Genomic DNA, 18,235 nt, shown 5'->3' with positions numbered 1-18,235 from the left:
AAGATTATTATATAAATATATTATGCACATATTATATAGATATATATGTAATTATTAAAATAAACAATTTAATAAATACTTAATAGATTGATTTATTTCTTTTATCCTAGGATACTTTGATAAAATGATTTATAAAAAGATTGGATTATTTTCATTAAACAAAACTTATAAACAAGGATTTCTTTATTTTCTAAGAAATATTTCATTTAACAATGATCAACATAAATTTGATGTTATTATTATTGGTGGTGGCCATGCTGGAACAGAAGCTTGTACAGCAGCAGCTAGAATGGGAGCAAAAACGTTATTAGTTACCCATAAGAAAAGCACAATAGGTATAAATTTATTTTTAGTTGTTATTTTAATATTAAAGATTATTGAATAAAAATTTATATTTTTATAGGAGAGATGTCATGTAATCCATCCTTTGGTGGAATTGGAAAGGGAAATCTTATGAGAGAAATAGATGCTTTAGATGGTGTTTGTTGTCGCATATGTGATCTTTCTGGTATTAATTATAGAATATTAAACAAATCTAAAGGACCAGCTGTGTGGGGTTATAGAGCTCAAATCGATCGTAAATTATATAAAAAACATTTACAGGAAGAACTTTTTAATATGCCTGGTTTACAAATATGTGAATCCTCTGTAGAAGATTTAATCGTACATGGAGATTCTCCAAGATGTTGTGGAATAATTCTTAGTATGTTTATTTTTTAATTGGATTATTGGTGTATTATTATTGTTGTTCAATATTATTAATTTAAAAAAAAATAAAAAATTTGTAAAAATCATATTATAGGGAATGGAACAAAAATTTATAGTGATGCAGTTGTTATAACAACGGGTACTTTTCTAAAAGGACAAATTAATATTGGTTTAGAAAAAAGACCTGCTGGTAGACTTGGGGATGAACCTAGTATTGGATTAGCTAACACATTAGAAAATATTGGATTTAGAATAGGAAGATTAAAAACTGGTAATTATATTATATTTTATTACAAATTTCAAAATTTATCTATATTATTTTTAAATATTTTTGCAGGTACACCACCGCGAATAGAAAAATCTACTATAGACTTTTCCAAATGTAATGCCCAATTACCAGATGAAGTCTCTAAACCATTTTCATTTATGAACGACACTGTCTGGTTGCCTGTAGAAAAACAATTAAAATGTTACTTAACATATACAACAAAAAAAGTAGAAGAAATTATAAAAGATAACATGCATTGTAATTTACACGTTACGGAAGAAATATGCGGACCTAGATATTGTCCAAGCATAGAAAGCAAAATTCTCAAGTTTAAGGGACATGAGCATTCAATTTGGTTGGAACCAGAAGGGCTAGATTCGCCTTTAATATATCCCGCTGGATTATCGTGTACACTTCCAGCAGAGAAACAAGAAGAACTTATTAAATGTATTCCAGGATTAGAAAATGCAAAAATGGGTACAGATAAAATTCTATCTTTTAGAATATTTCAATTACAATATTCTATATTTTATATAGATAATATTCTAATATAATTTTATAATCTTATATATAGTGAAACCAGGTTATGGAGTTGAGTATGATTATATTGATCCAAGAGAATTAAATGTTACACTAGAAACCAAAAAAGTTTCAGGATTATTTCTTGCTGGACAGATAAATGGTACAACTGGTTATGAAGAAGCTGCTGCACAAGGAATTGTAGCAGGTGTTAATGCAGCAGCTAAGGTTTCTTTTATATTATAGATTTATATATTTATGTATTTATGTTATAGAATTTTTCAATAATAATGAAGAAATTCATTCTTATTTCTTGTTAAATATTTATTTGATAGGTTCTTAATAAAAAGTTATTAATAATAAGTCGAACGGAGGGCTATATCGGTGTTTTGATCGATGATCTTATTACACAAGGAACAAACGAACCGTATAGAATGTTTACTAGTCGAGCTGAATTTCGATTGACTTTACGACCAGATAACGCGGATCAAAGACTTACCAAAAAAGGATATGAAATTGGTTGTGTATCTGAAGAAAGAATGAAAAAAACAGAAATAATTTTATCCAGATTAGAAGAAAGTATACAATTATTTAAAAATGAAATTCATTCAAATTCAAAGTGGAAAAATTTACTCAATTTTAATTATACTAAATGTACTAATGTTAAATCCGCTTTTGATTTGTTACATTATAACATGATATCCATCGATATGATTATTAAAGCGCTTCCGGATCGCTTTGGACATCTTGCGCAGGATTCAATCATTTTAGAAAGATTAAAGGTTTGCAAAAGAAACATATATAAATATTTTTAAACAAATACAAATTATAATTGATTGTTATGATCATAAAATACAGATAGAAGGATTATATGCACCAAACATTGAAGGATTGCAAGAAGAGATCGATGAAATTCGTAAAAACGAACAAATGATCATTCCATCATCTATCGATTATAACATGTAAGTTTAATTTAAGTTGAATATGAAATAAAAATTGATATTTATTAAACATAAATATTTTTTTTAATAATTAAATATATGTTTTAATATAGGCCTCAACTAAATTTATCCCTAGAGGAGAAAGAAAAGTTCTCAGAATTACAACCATATACAGTAAGTATATAAAAGAAAAAAATATTTTGGATAGCATTTTTTCTTATTATCATTGTAACATTATCTAGTATTTTATCTTCTTAGATTGCTGCAGCCACTCGAATTTCAGGGATTACTCCATGTTCTATTTTGCGATTAATACATTATATAAGGAAAAATGAACTTAATATAAAATAAAATATGATAATATATTAATTTAAATAAATAGTTTAACAAATTTTATTTGAAACGAAATGAAAGTATTTATTAAAATCTTGTCTTAAAATCGAAAACAATCCAAATTTTTAAAAAGTTATTCAACCGTTCAATTTATATTGCTAAAAATAAAAAATTTTATTGCCGCCTTGTTTGACCATTAGATATCATAAATCAATTATTATATTATATTCTTAATAGATACTTGAATATTTGATAAAAATCGAATTTGTACGTTTATTCAAACATTGAAACAAATAATTTATAAAATTACTAATATCTTACGTATCAATATAAATTTTGTTTGCATACAATTCGTATTATTTCGAATTTACGCGAAAGAGGCAAAATTCAATTGTAGCTATTTGTAAAATTCTTTCGTTTAATAAGACTAGAATAATTTAACTTACTATGCAGTTGTAGTTTCCGTTTTGGCTAACGTAACTAATGTCTGAGTTACATAACAGGGAAGTTGCTTGATTGAATTAGGAAGGGTTCGTCCAGCTTCAAACTTCTCACTACTAAATTGATGAAGCATACTCAAAGTAAACGTTATTACAAGATTACTAGCGTAATCAATTTATTTGTTGAAAACACGCGGTATTTTCGCGTCGTTTAGAATTTTAGGGAATTTTTAGAGAATTCATGACATTTTATAAAATCGTATAAGACGAGGATTATTTTGATTTATATATGTACATGTATTTCTTTTAAAAATCTTAGGATTAAAAATCTAAGATTCTATTTTTTTAGAGAAAAAATAGAAAATGGAATAACGTATATTAGGGATTTTTACTTCATACTCACATACATATATTATATGTATATATGTGTAATAAATAAAATTGAATTTTAATCCGTTTAATTTTTATCACACGTTCACGCACCGGCATAAATATGTATTCTATTTTAATATATATACATACATATCTTTTTGATATTTCGTAATTATTTTTATATTTTTGTTTTAGTAAACGATAAAATTAGTAAAATATTGGAATCCTGATAAATTTTGCAGACCAAATATAGCCAAGGAAAGCAACTAGTGAGAGAAAAAAAAAGATGTAAGATGGTAAAGATGTAACGTATTTTTAGAAAATTAATTTAATGCTTAAGAGATGACGTTAATTTTCAATTCTTATTCTACTTTATCCTACTTAAAGAGATATCTTGAATAGATTAGAGATGGCGCTGATAGTCAAATCTTATTCTATTTCTGTCCTACTCTCACTATCTTTTATCCTTCTTTTCTCTGTTTCATTTGCGGCACTCTAGAGATGGCGCTGATTTCCATATTTTTAGTTTATCTCTATCCTTTTTCCACTATATTGCTCTCCTTGTTTATACTTTTGGCGCGTGATTATAAACGAGGTACGAGATGTCAATTGAACACACTTTCATCGTTTCTTTATCAAAACTACAATATTTCTTAACCTTCAATGTAAAAAATATGGATTTTTATATTCTCGGTTTAAATTTCGAATGTATATTATATTTATATATTTTTATATATATTATATATATATTTTATATATTTTTTATAATGAGACCTTAAAAAGATAAATATATAAAATGGATAAGTATATCAATTTCAATCATATCAAATAATCAAAAAGCATATCAAGTAATTAAATATTTATAAAAATGATTAAAACAAGTTTAATTCTTGCAAATGTGACAGCATAAAGAGTTAAGTAAGTAAAAGATAAAAATATAAAACAGGTAAATATATCAAGTTCTAGAAAATTTTCACATACCATCTTTTTTCAGATTATATTTCCCTAAAAAATTCTTGCTCCTATATATCTCAAGAATCTGAGAAAAATTTCGTTTTTTTCCAATTATCTCCTAATAAAAAATTGTAAATTCGGACAAAAGTTTTCTCTATCAGAAATTTCGATTTTATATTAGACGAATGTAATCCGAGAAGAGATGGCACACGAAATTTTTCTATTTTCAAGAATAAATATTTTGCACGATTTTTTATAATCTGTAGTATGCATTTATAATCAATATACGAATGTGTACGAATATTTTAATATATGTTCAAAAAAAAAAAAAAAAACGATTTCTAATGTATATGAACAGGGTTAGGATTATTGGATAATAAATCGAAAAAATTCGAAATGGAAACAGAAAGTGTACTAACAGTTATCATTTATTACCATTAGTGCGATAGTAAATACTGTTACGATACATTGTACAGGAATGGTGTACGATTGGCCGTAGTACAGGGTCGTTGTAATCATAAATTTCTCTACCATGGTAATCCGACTGTTCTCTCTACACGGTTCTCTAATCGAGCCAAGACGAGCTCGCCACAAACTCGTCTCTAATACTCTCGACGAGTTAATACTATTGTCTCTCGATAATAGCCTCCAAAGAATCAACCTTTCCATCCGATGTAACAGTTTCGATACGATAAAAACAATTCTTTTCGCTGCTCTTTCTCCCTACATCGCGGTAAAAAATATACAAAAAGTGACGAACTATTTTGGCCAAATTTACGAAATCATTCGCCTCGCCAAGAATCCAATATCGAGTCGAGTATTGAATCAAGTATTATAATCAACAACGCATTTTTTTTTTTTTTTTTTTTCAATTCCAACATCTTTTATCGATAAAAAAGTTTCAAAGACTTTCCAATATATTCAACTGGTCACGATTGCGCATACCGAATGCGTTTCACCGCGACTTGGAACGTCCTCGATGTTAAATTCAACATTGGATTTTCCGCGCTGCGAATGCACGCACGTAAATTACGCGAAGGCACGCGGTCCTCAATAAGCGTCTCTCTCTCCATTTGATCGCGAGGATTTTCTCCCGTAACGATCGCAACGGTCGTTATCTCTTTTCGACGTTCTCCTTTCGTGCCCTCGTCGTGATTCACGTGTTCTCTTCTTAATTCTACCTCTCTATACTGGCAAGCTACCGTATACCGTATATATATATATATATACATATATACGTTCTTTACGTGTATTTATGTATGTGTATACTATATATATTATACGTTCCTCTTATTGTTCATACGCCAACAATGACTACTCCGAATAAATTAATTTTAAGGCTACGTTGTTCCTCTTATCTCGTATATTATCTTAACTACGTAACGAACTATCATTGAATATCATACGTTGAATGTTAAATTAATGTACATCGAAATCCGTCTTACGATCATGGCTTACGTAGAACGCGATTTTCATAATAATTGCTCGCATATATTTTTCTTTTCTTACGCGACGGATACGAATAATAACTTAATATACGTATCTACTCTACTTACTTATAATTAACATTTTAACATAATGACGGGAGAAATGTTATCTACACGAGGAGATGCAATAGGGGAGGCAACCGAAAGACAGCGTAACAGCGTTTGACGACGCTGACAACAATCGTCGATTGGCCGAGAATTCTATATGCAATTGATCTTTGAACGTTCGAATCGATCCAGATATAACGCGAAATAAAACGACGGCCTAGTTCGTTCTTGCGACGATACATTATTGGACAGAATGGAAATTTTACAATTGTCGTCGGCTCGTTACGCCCGCCATCAGCGATTATACACAGCAAGGGATTTATAACAAAGTTAATGCTCGTTAATGCGCTAATTACACTGTGCCGTTCACACGCTCGCATTGACACGCAATTATTCGATATGTGCACGCATGCACGACACGCACGCTACGTGGACGCGAATGTTGACGAGGTATCGTACCATCTCCCATTTCTCCCATTACTCGAAAAAGTTCGAAACTTCGACAACTTGGCGTTCCACTCCCCCATCCATACAACGAGAAAAGGAACTAATATGATTTTAGAGAAACTATCCGTCCCTCTGCGTTTCAAGATCCATCGTACGGGTTTGACGACAAAGCAACAGTGCACGAAACGAAAAGATTCGTATTTTAGATTAATTATTATCGAGGAAACGAAGGCAGGGAGTGTTATACGTAGGATTTGATACTACCGATTCAGAAGTAAGTTCGTATTTGGAAAACATTGTCGAGTATCTTCGCGGAGAGTTCGGATAGTTTCGGTTTAACGTGAGCGAAGGGTACATGGCTCAGTCTCTTGAATGCACCTGAAGAAACAATGACGATGATTACTCTACTCTCGTTCACGTGTCGAGAAACTACGCGAACGTGCGGTCTAAAGAATAGCAAACTCGAGTGCGAGGTACCTAACTCTACGTGAGACGGTTTTTATGCGGTGCGTTCTATCGCACCCGGCGATTTCCCATGACATTCGTATTGCTTTTCGAAAACCAAAGTAATAACGCAAAAGAATATATATTGGTGTTCTGGAAAAGATTAAAAAAGGAAAAAGTGGATTATACATTGATGATTAAAATAAAATGGACTAATGTACAACTATATGTATAATTCGAAGAGATAAGCTAGAACTTAAACTCTAAATATTTGAATAAAAGCTTAAGAATAATATAAATAATGGATAGATTATTATATTATATGAATTTACCAGATTCATATAAATGAAGTTCTATCGTTATCGATGCTTCGCTTCTTCGTATAGAATAGCAAGTGTAATTAATTAATTAATTCATGATCACAAGTTGAATGAATCTGTGGAGGAATGTCATCGGAAGTTACGCCGGAAATCGCGTGGAGAAATAGCAATCTCGCGTTGTACACGCGATGAGAGGAGAACCGACAAGGACTTCGTACGGTCTCCGCTTGTTTCTCCATTGTATACAATTCGGCACGTTGAACACCATGTTTGGAAGGCATTTCAGAAGGCATTGAATTCCTAATGTGTATTGTCACGAGTTGTCGTCCATTATGCCCTGACCTACCTACGTTTGACTTCGTGAAAGCGTGACTAATCCGTTTAAAAAAAAAAAAAAAAAAGAAAAAAAAAGGAATCCTCATTGGCGATCATTCAAATTTAATCGATAATTTCTTCAACTCTTTTTCAACTCGATCTCTATCCCCGTATAAGTATCATCTATATAAAAAATCATGTTCATGCGGTATCAAAGTATAAAAAAAGAATATATATCGTTTTTTCTAAGCGAAACGAACGAACATGTTCGTTGTGCTTACAATCGACGTAGCGTAGTGTAAACGTTTATCAAAATTTTTCGCAACTCGATTTGAAAAAAAATCCGTTGCTTCGAGTCTTCTCGTTGAAATTTGAATTCTGTGGCAGTGAGAATACTTTCCTTCGAGTCCCTTTCATAATAAATTCTTTCATAGTCCGTTGCCGAGATACTGTGATCCAAAGGAGGTTACGAACTGTACAGATGGACGAGAGTAAATCTGAGAATGTCTCTGGATATAAAAAAAGAAATAAAACAATTGGAAGAGTTTAATCAGAGAAAATGACGCGCGACCGAAATGAACGACGTTATAAGACTTCGAATTCAACGCGTTAAATGGTAGCCACGATGGGCCACGGTGCCAATGCAAATTTATGCTAAAGGAAATTGAAGAGCGATCGCTCGTGGCTCCAGGCACGCTCGATGAATAACGAAGCGGGGCGAGCCTTAGAAGAAAGTACGGAATTCATCGTTCGTCCTTTCTCGACACACCGTGGTTGCAAACACGGGTCAAGGCCATCCACGTTCAATTTCACGATCGAGCGAGTCGCGTTCATCGTTCGCTCACAAATCGAAATTTTCTCTCTATTGTTCATCGTAATTAAATTTTTCTAAAATCATCCACGTTACACCTCTGAGAATCGCGGAAATTGAAACAGGCCATGGCGCGAAAGTGCCATCGAGTCGTCGCGTAAAACCAAAGCGAACTTGACGAGAGACTCCTTTCGATCTCGAGATATATTAATATCGATGATCCCTTATTGTCGCGAGGGGAACAAAAATTCGACCGTAATCGCGGTCGATCTCGTTGCACTTGCCTGGCGCCACTTATTAATATCGAAACAGCGCGTCTCGTATCGGCCACACATCATCTCGTTAACTTCGTTCATCTGCACGTAATCGAAGTAATCGGTTGATCGTAACACGTGATAAATCATTGTGTAATCTATGATAAATCGTTCTCGTTTCGCATTTCAGTTTACAACCTCCTTTTTGAACTCTCTCTCTCTCTTTTTTTTTTTTTTTCGATTAAAAATGAATATTGGCCGATTATCAATGACGTGAACGATTCTATATCTGTGCTCGATATTTTTCAATCGAAAAAATAAGGAGACATGCATTATATGCGTTACATTCGTACACTCGTTTCCACATCGCGCGAATGATAAGAAAAAAAAAAGAAAATGAACGAATACAAATATTAATATCGACCAACACAATCGCGACCAACATTTCATTTTTTAATCGGACGATAACAATGTGAAAAGTCTTAGAATTACCGTGGACAACGGACTCTCGCGTCAGAGAGTCATTCGCTCATTGTAACGAGAAGGCAAAATCCAGAGAAGATTGATTCAAACTACAAATTGCGACGACATCTGGCCAGGATCTGACGCGAGCGAAAGGTGGGGGCGTAAGTAGCGAGGAACGTGGTTCTCTCTCTCGAGGTAACTCGAACCGGGACGGGTCTTCTCTATGAATATTTGTCGCGTTGTTTTCTCCGCTCTCCATTGTGCTGCTCCCTGTCGCGACAATGAACTATTCAGAGTGACAGTGCTCGCGCGTTATGGCCGCTTTCCACCTAGCCCACGGGGGACACACACCGACCGCGGCCGACGTCACACGCGTGCTTCTTCGCGATCGTGTATCGCCGAGGTTGACGACCTCGAAGAGGAAAGACGAGAGAAGAGAAGAGAAGAGAAAAGAAGTTTGAGAACGCGAATGGAACCAGGGCCTACTTCGCGGCCAGACGATCCTCGTGGAACGGGTGTCGTCGTGTCGAGAAGCGGTCGAGGGGATCGAGGAAGTCGAGGCTTTTTTTCCAAGTTCAAGGTCTCGAGGTCGTCGAACCTTTAACACCAACTTCTGTCCCCTTTCGAAGTGACCTTAAGGAGGAAATCGTCCTTACGGCTCAACGCTGCTTTTCACTTCTTTCACAGCGGATATCAACCCTTTTTTTTTTTCTTTTCAAATATAACATAATATCTGTAACGCGTTACGTTCACCCAACGTAATTGGAAATTATTTAATATTTAATAGAAGGGGAAACCAAGCGTTTTCTTTTGGTCGATACTCAAGTAAATCAATCGAGCACGATCCTCCTCTGTATCGTTTTACATCGCGACGACTTTAATCCGAATCTAATTAATTCTGCTTCTTGGTACCGATCTATCAATGGTTGGACGTTTCGCACGCTGATCGCTTCGTATACAATGTTCTTCCGCTCGATCGACTTCCGCGTCTGTTCAACGTGTTTCGAGCAGGCGCCGCTTCCCGTCCACCGAAATTCCGCGTTCGTGGATAAACGTGGACGATGGTGGAGCGACGATCTCCGAAGCGTGGAGGTGAACGCGGCACCGGTCGGAGGAAGTCGCTTAGCAGATGGTTTCCAGCGGGGCGGTCTTCGTGCTCGGATTCTGAATGACGCTGTCGCCCATGCTGGGCATCCCGTGACTGGTAGTGCTCAGCCCGTTTCCCTGCCTTCCAGCGTTCGTCCTCGGGTTCCTGTTGCAGATCCTCTTCAACGCGGCGCGGACCTGGGGCTGGCAGCCAACCACCGCGAAGATTAGCACTCCCTGGAACGCGTTTATCATGTCGGTGAAGTACCAGATGTATTGAGGGCCACCGACCGCCCACGAGACGACGTCGGCCACCCAGGTGACGCCCATCACGACCACCAGCTTCATGCACACGCGGCCTAATGCGGCTCTGGAAACAGAAACATCAGGGTCTTGGTCATTCGTACGACGAGAGGACGACATCTCCTATCCCATCCTCGGACGGATTATGATCTATTAAGGGAACGAGAAGCAGGAGGAGGAGGGTCTATTAAGGTTTAAGCAGGTTTGTCGATGGTCTGGTGATAAGTTAATTGGTTAGAAGCAATCGTACGAGAGGATACGGGTTGCTCGCCTTGCTCCAGACTTCGGAAAGAGAGTAGCCAAGGCGTTTATAATACTTGCGCGTGAAAGGAATTTTTTTTTGGAGAAGCTTGATTTATCATTGTCGGGTTATTGTCTGTGTGAAAGTTCAAAGGAAGGGAATTCGGAAGGCAGCGATTCAGGGAGACATCTATGGGAGACACTTGTGCAACAAAATTCTATTCTATATCTTTTCACGCGCAATTTCGAGAGAGGAGCGTTATTTTTCACGTTTTATAACGCGAACGTTTCTCGGCCAACGGTACCACGACGAATTTCCGGCGACAAAAAGCGACCCGATTCAATTAGCGCGGTGTTCAATTACGACGGGCATAAATCAGGCCGCAAACGTATCCGTTTGTACGGCGTGACACACGTTGCGCGGTAATGTATGCATCGCATTGTGACCAAAGTCAAAGCATTATTAATTCGTTCCGGCTGAGCATTCGCACCAAGTTACATTAGTGTCGGGTCGCGAAATTATAGTGTTATTATCGTAAAGGCCATCCAGTCCTCTTTTTCCCTCGATCGTGCGCGATTTTAAATGCTCGATCCTTTTATATCTCGTTACCTCATTTACCGAATTTTTATATTCGTAACGCGTCGAGGTGGAAAAAAAAAAAAAATTTCACTCTAAGAATAATAAAAGTTTTCGCAAGGAATCTGTAAAAAAAAATATTTTTATCGTTGATTTTCTCTCTCTCTCTTTTTTTTTTTTTTTACCATCGACTCGATTAGCGGCAATGCAGCAAAATTGGCCGCGGAATCGGGTCGCGGAGTCGAGTTTTCACGCGACGAGCGGAACTTTCTCACCAGTTTTCCTCGCTTACCTCTCCGCTCTTACGTCGTGGTTGGTCGCCGCGTTATTTTCGGCCCACCACCGGTTGGAAGCCGCGCATGTTCGCATGTTACCCGCTCGTAACAATTAGACGACGCGGCGAAAATAGAAGATCTCTGTATCCAGCTATTACGGGGAAACCACGCGGCCGTGTTGCGTATATATCGCGATAATTACGGTTTAATATGCGGTTAAAATAATAAAAAAAAGAAAGGAAGAAAGAAAGGAAGAAAGAAAGAAGAAACAAGCACAGCGTTTTATGGAACATTGATCTAAAAGATGATTACACAGCATCTTGTTTGAAATCATTTATACGTTTTATAATTAAATTTATCCTTCACACCATCTTATTTGAAATTGATTGATTGTTTGCATCCGAGTAATAATCGTTCGAGGATAAACCTTACATTAATAAATTAAATTTATTCTTCATAAATTAAATATATATACGAACTTAATTATTACTAAAAATTATTATATATCTACGATCTATTATCTTGTTCGAAATAGGATTAGCAATCGTTTCTTTCTCTACGTCTTTTTTTTTTTTTTTAATCCAATTAAATTTCAACAAAACGTACTATTCACTTTTAAACGTACATCACGAAAACAAACAAATTAAACGCAATAAAATACTTTACAGCGTTAAAGACAAATCCTACAACAATAACAAGTGCAAAATTATTCATCTTTCAAATTACAAATATACAAGAGTGGCCGTGGACAGTTGACAACGGTGCTGGACGGGGGGCTAATGGAAATATCGTCGGGATTCCGTCATCAATGATGCAAGGCTTTTATTATCGATCCACCGTTATGCCGCCGGTATAGGTCTGTCGGATATTATTCGGTTTGAAAATTTTATCGGTTCTGGTACGGTTAAAAAATTCAACGCCGCGCATCGATGCCTCCGAATCCGAAACAGCAAAAATACAAACAGCAATGGGTTATTGCTTTGCACATGGAGAATGGACGTGGAGAATTCCGCCGGTTAATCATAATCCATGGAAAGCAAATTAGACGCGCGATCACGAAGCCGGAATGTGAACTCGCGCGTGCAGGATGAGCCTTCTCTCTCCTTTCTTTCTTGCTTGCTTTGTGGAGGGGGCGAGGAAACGCGTGATAAGCATGAGACTCCGTCCGACCAAGGAATGCAAACAAACGGTCGATCACCTGTATGAGAACAGCTGCGGCTAGAGAGGATAGCCGATACAAACGAACGCTTGAAAGAGGAAGGTGAAGGAGAGGAAAAAATATTCGATCGATCGAACACCGTGAAATCGATTTTGTACGACGAAGGGAGCATAAAGGGCGGTTAATGATCGAATTTTAAGTAGGAGAAGGAAAGGAAACGTGTACGAAATCGTGCGAGATGACTGCGTATTATGTAAATCGCGTAGAAAGGGAGTATACTTGTCCTCGAGGCTAATTTAAAAATTACTTTAAAATTATATATCGATAAGTGTCTATTTCGTAAAATAGCGTATTCCTGTGAAACGTAAAATATGGTAAAAAAGTTAATAACACCAAGCAATTTTGTCTTTATTATTTTTTTATTTTGTCTTTATTATTTATTATATATTTTGTCTTATTTTTAACAAAGATATCGCCTTCAGGAAGCAATCAGAGGGATTAAATCATATAATTTGCTTTTTGTAAAACATCGAATTTAAATGAAAAAAAAAAAAAAAGAAAGATCGCGAATCAACTTGTTTCGTTTAACATTTAACATATTACGATAATTTTTATTTGCAGCATGAACGAATTCGTATAAGCAGAATACACGATTTTATAATGTAATTTTCTCTTTTATTTCACTTTTATGGAGGATAGAAACGCTTCCTGTTTACGATATTCCTGATTTACTATCTATTTGGATCTTGGACAAAGTAAACAGTTTAAAGTTTATATCATCACTTGTAACTTACTGCTCGTTATATTTAGAGAATTGCAACTGCAAGGATCGGTCCTGGCATATTTCTAAGAAAATTTCACGAGAGAGAAAGAGAAAAAGAGACGAGGAATCGAGAAGAGGAATTTTTCGAAAAAAAGGGGATGATGGATCCACGCCCGACGAATGAACGAAGAGAAAAAGCGAAGCAAAGTATTATTCGTAGCCCCGTTCATAATTTTGTTCGACGCTTCAAATTAATTAATGCCACGTTTCGCCGCGTTTCGAAAGAAGGCAGGATCGCGGATCTACCGACGTGTTAATTGACGCAACGAGACAGAGGGGATGGATATGGATTGTTAGCGATGTCCGTCTCAGAACAGAAAATATCGACAGCATTAATAACACACAAAAAAAAAAAAAAAAAAAAAAAAAAGAAAAAAGTGAGAAAGAAGAAGCGAAAGAAAGGAAAATATCGATGCTTCGATCGCTCGTTACACTCTCGTGAAACGAGTTTAACGAGAAACGTTTCGTCTGGACGTTTCGTTTTATTATCATCACGGATGTTCTTTATTATAATTATCGCGGAATAATGAAGAAGAAAGAGGAAACACGTTCAATCCGTGACGATTGCAATTTGCGAGAAAACTTTGTGGCTGCATCGTGGAGAACATCGCCGCACGGAATCGAGTTTAGCTTAATGGATTAACGGATCAAACGGGATTAATTAGTTCCAACTCCCTTCCTACGAGTTTCAAGTATTCTTAGATCGATGCGAAACAATAGACGTTTGTCCACAAATCGTGATCGACATCCTATCATCACAACTTCGAATCGAAGATCGTATCGTGTTTTAATTTTAAGAATTATAATCTAAGATAAAAAGAAATAATAAGCAAAAATATGAGAAGTGACTCAGAAGAGAAATCGTAGGGCACGAGAAAAATCGCCATGCACGTGATACCATGGTCATAAAATCGTAAATTCATTTCTTATATTCTGAAAGGAATTAGTGGTCAAAGTTCAAAAGTGAATCAATATACAAGATTTTTACTCGCCTCCGTTTTCTCTGAAGGCTGACAAAAACGTAAGTCTCTACTTTACGATCTTACGTCTCTTATACGATGCGAAGACGAATTCGAGAAAGAGAAATAATTCGACGAGAGATGAAAGAGGAGGAAGAAGGGGAGAAGGAGGGGCGGAGGAACGTAAAATGCAATCATGGCGACCGCATCTGTCCGGCTGACGGTTATAGCGCGTGTTTTATCACGTTTATTCAACCGGTAACCTTGTCGCTCCTGGGTCGAGCATAATTCAAAAGGGATTCCTCCTTTTCTTCTTCTTGCGCCTTCTTTGAGCGGCGCGATACTACACCGCCGCCGAACTTTATTTGCGACCCGTTTATTTTGGCAGTGACGCCCAGTTTTAAATCGCGAACAGATAGACCACAGGCGACGCCGACCATTCACTGAACGTTTCGTGAATGAACGTAATTTTCTTTTTTCAATGAAAGATCTTTTTTTCTTTTGGAATTTGGAAGATTGCTCGAGCAGCCGGTATTAATATTGTTTTTATTCAATGAAATGTTTTACGCATAATCAGAGCTTTTTTTCTTCTTCTTCTTCTTTTCATTTTTATGCGCTTTTAGAATTTTATGATTTAATTTTATTGGAACATATCGTTAGAAAATGATTGTAGAAAGTTTAGAGAAATGGCTTCGAGTATTTGTGTATCTATTTCTATTCGAGTTTCTATTTTCATTTTCTCGCGATTCAACATCGAATATTTTTTAAATATACCGCTGTGAAGTTTGCTTCAACATAGATCCGTGCATTAACCTTGACAGAAATCACAGGCGTTCCTATTTTTACGTCTGATATTTATTTTCGTACTCTAAAAAAGTTTTCATTTGTTCGTTTTCTATTGTACATTCGTGAATTCATTCGAAATTCGTTTTTTATTCGAATTAAAAAACGAAAGATATTATTGTTCATCGAAACGACACAAGCCTCACGTCAAAAACGTGTAAAAATTGAAGTTTCACAATTCATTTTCTCGAGCCATTTTCTTGAAACGTTTCAAATTTTATTCCCTCGAAATCGAAACGAAGCATCACCTGACCAATTTTTCAAAATCTCTCGAATTTTACATAGAAACTAATAAAATATAGCAAACTAATCGCATCGAAGATCAACAAATATTTTTCAACGATATTTCCATTCATAATTCAACCGAATAATCCTCCAAATAAAAATCAATAATTCAATTTACTCGCCACTTTCATCAAAAAGTAACCTTTCATCGATCGATAATTTTTCGCACTTAAAAATTCTCTAGAATTCTCTAGATCAAACGTGGAATCGTACGATCCAGGGGGGGATAAACCATAACTTTTTCACCCCTTGCATCGCAACACCGAACAGGTTCGAATATTCGAATTATGCTTAATGGGTGGCGGACGAAAAAGAGCATCATGCTTCTCGAAAATTACGAACAGAGTATGGACACAGAAAGAAAGAAAGAGAGAAAAAGAGAGATATATATATATAGAAGAAATAAAGAAAATGGAACGCGAGAGAATCTCTATCCGCCATTATGGTCGGCGCGTGTCCCTCTGTCTGCCTCCGCAGACAGGGATCGAAAAGAGTGAAGGGGGGAGGCATGGCCGAAAGAGAATCGCAAATTGAGATCGTCAATATCAATTTCGACGGGACGAGGGAGCAAAGGTGGTTCGAAGGGACGGCGTACGAATGGAAAATAACGATTCGATGCCTGATATCTGTCGGCGCGGCCGTGATAAAATAAATTCTCCTTTGAACCCCCTCTGGAAAAAAAGTCGTCGGTTGCCAGGCATAAATATCCGAAAAAAAAAAAAAAAAAGAAAAGAAAAAAAAATGTGATTCGTCAAACGATGTTGGTCGCCTTGTATCAAAAGACAAGGACAGGAAACGTGATATTTTCACGTCCGGTTGGACATTTTCCTCAAAGAATCGAGAGATTTATCTGGCCCATCCGTTCTTCCAGTTTCTCCGAAACTCATCCACGTTTTCGTGATTACGTTATCAAAATGATAATATTTGTTTGTATATAGTATATCGAAATTTTATTTAAATTCGTATTTAAATTCTTTTCAAAAGAAATCGACTCCAATTCTTCCTTTACGTCTTCCCTCTTTTTATTAGTAAATACGATTTCGTCTAAGGAAACTCGTCGATTCCCAATAAAACAGCTCGTTTATTTCCTTCGAATTCCAATCGAAAGTGGAAACGGTCGTAAATACCCATTCCGTCGAAATGAAACATCTTTGCGAGATTTAGAAAAAGAAATCCTATTTATCATCTTATTATTCTATCTACTTCTTATGTATCACTATATGCATATCCTCATATTAAATATATTAAATCCTCAACCATGTGCAACCTTCTCCAAACCCTATTCCCAAAACTAGATCCTTCCACCCTTCCGCATATATATAATACTTTTCACTTTCCAAGTTTTCAAAATCTTACTTTCCCTCGACGTGGGAAAATTTGACAAAATATTCGATCGAAGCTCGTAATAACGAGCGTTCGCTGATCTCTGATGATTATATTCGCTGGTTCCGTTGGAACCAGTTATCCTTGATCTTTATCGAACCTCGAACCTCCGTCCTTCGAGCCGAAATAAAGCATCGTGCGCCATCCCACGACCAATAAAAGCCCCCATATTCCGCCTGTTTCTCTACCGCCTGTTCCTGTGTTAATCGTTCCTGCGTATCGCCCCCTCCTCCACCACTCCCGTGCAAACAAACTTCTTTGACCTCGCGCTATTGCAGCTTTTAAACTTCTCGAAGTTTAGCACCGCGTAATCGTTTCGCTGTTCAACTTTTCAGAGGCTAGGTTGCGATGATTAGCGAACACTCGCGTTTCCCAAGTGGTGGGATTTCTCCCTCGGTTTATTAACTATCTCTCGGTGACCGAGAGAGACCATAGCATTGGTCCGGATGGGAGATCAGGGCTCGAGATAATTCGGGTTCTCAGGGTTGGCTATTATATCGGATTTAAAGTAGCCGAGGAAAGTTTTAGGGTATCAAACGCGATCTAGATCTTCCGTAAACGCATCGCGGCCTAATGGCGAGAAACTCGGAGGAAACTGAAAATAACTTGGACTTGTATCCGGGTCTTGCGCGTGCGTAGCGATGGGATCGAGCTCGTTGCAAGTCCGAATTTAATTGGAAAATCGTTTCGTTTTCGTTTTTTTTTTTTTTTTTTTGGAATCGATCTCTATGTCATCTTACCTAAAGCTAGTTAAAAAGACGAGAACACTGATAAATTCTAAAATGATAATAGATGTATAAAATATAAAATGTAAATTTGGATAATTTTTGTAACAATACGAAGCATCGTCTCTGACGAATAATGATCGAATTCCACGAATATCTTAAATTAAATTTGAACTGATTTTTGACTTGAAGTTTACGAGTTGATCCTATCATCGCTATCGATGAAACCGACGAAACTTTCCACGACGATGCTCTCGATTTCGAAAGCTGTGAGATCGTTGATTCTTCTTCTTCCCTTCCCAAATTATTTTTTGAAAAAAAAAAAAAAAAAAAGAAAAAAAAAGGAAGAAAAGATAAAAATCTGGAAACATTCGTGGAAAAAAAAATTCGCCAAATATTTATACGCGAAAAGAAGACCGCGTGGCTGTTGGCGAGAAACAGAATACGTTTA

General features: G+C 36.2%; 2 protein-coding genes across 3 annotated transcripts in view; one reads left to right on the top strand and one right to left on the bottom strand.

Moving 5' to 3' along the window:
• Positions 1–124: 124 nt before the first annotated feature.
• On the top strand, positions 125–2,839 carry LOC122712263 (protein MTO1 homolog, mitochondrial). 2 transcript variants are annotated; one of them, XM_043931767.1, is made up of 10 exons: positions 195–335; positions 404–508; positions 604–703; positions 803–979; positions 1,046–1,453; positions 1,551–1,723; positions 1,831–2,277; positions 2,354–2,457; positions 2,550–2,610; positions 2,695–2,839. In XM_043931767.1, the coding sequence occupies exons 2-10, from the start codon at positions 476–478 to the stop codon at positions 2,785–2,787; spliced, it is 1,596 nt and encodes a 531-aa protein (XP_043787702.1). In that variant the 5' UTR covers positions 195–335; positions 404–475; the 3' UTR covers positions 2,788–2,839. The 2 variants fall into 2 exon arrangements, with proteins under 2 accessions (XP_043787701.1, XP_043787702.1); XM_043931766.1 differs by having other exon boundaries at positions 125–335; positions 404–703.
• Positions 2,840–5,004: 2,165 nt separating this feature from the next.
• Positions 5,005–18,235, bottom strand: part of LOC122712209 (probable G-protein coupled receptor Mth-like 1) — a 154,757-nt gene continuing 141,526 nt past the window's right edge. Inside the window, exon 7 of the mRNA XM_043931655.1 lies at positions 5,005–10,582. Within this exon, the coding sequence (XP_043787590.1) occupies positions 10,249–10,582 (334 nt within the window). The 3' untranslated portion in view covers positions 5,005–10,248. The remainder of the gene's footprint in view (positions 10,583–18,235) is intronic.

This window comes from Apis laboriosa, unplaced genomic scaffold (genome assembly GCF_014066325.1).
Source record: "Apis laboriosa isolate Shangri-la unplaced genomic scaffold, ASM1406632v1 scaffold1_cov151, whole genome shotgun sequence".
Classification (NCBI taxonomy): domain Eukaryota; kingdom Metazoa; phylum Arthropoda; class Insecta; order Hymenoptera; family Apidae; genus Apis; species Apis laboriosa.
This window is presented reverse-complemented; position numbering and strand designations above follow the sequence as displayed.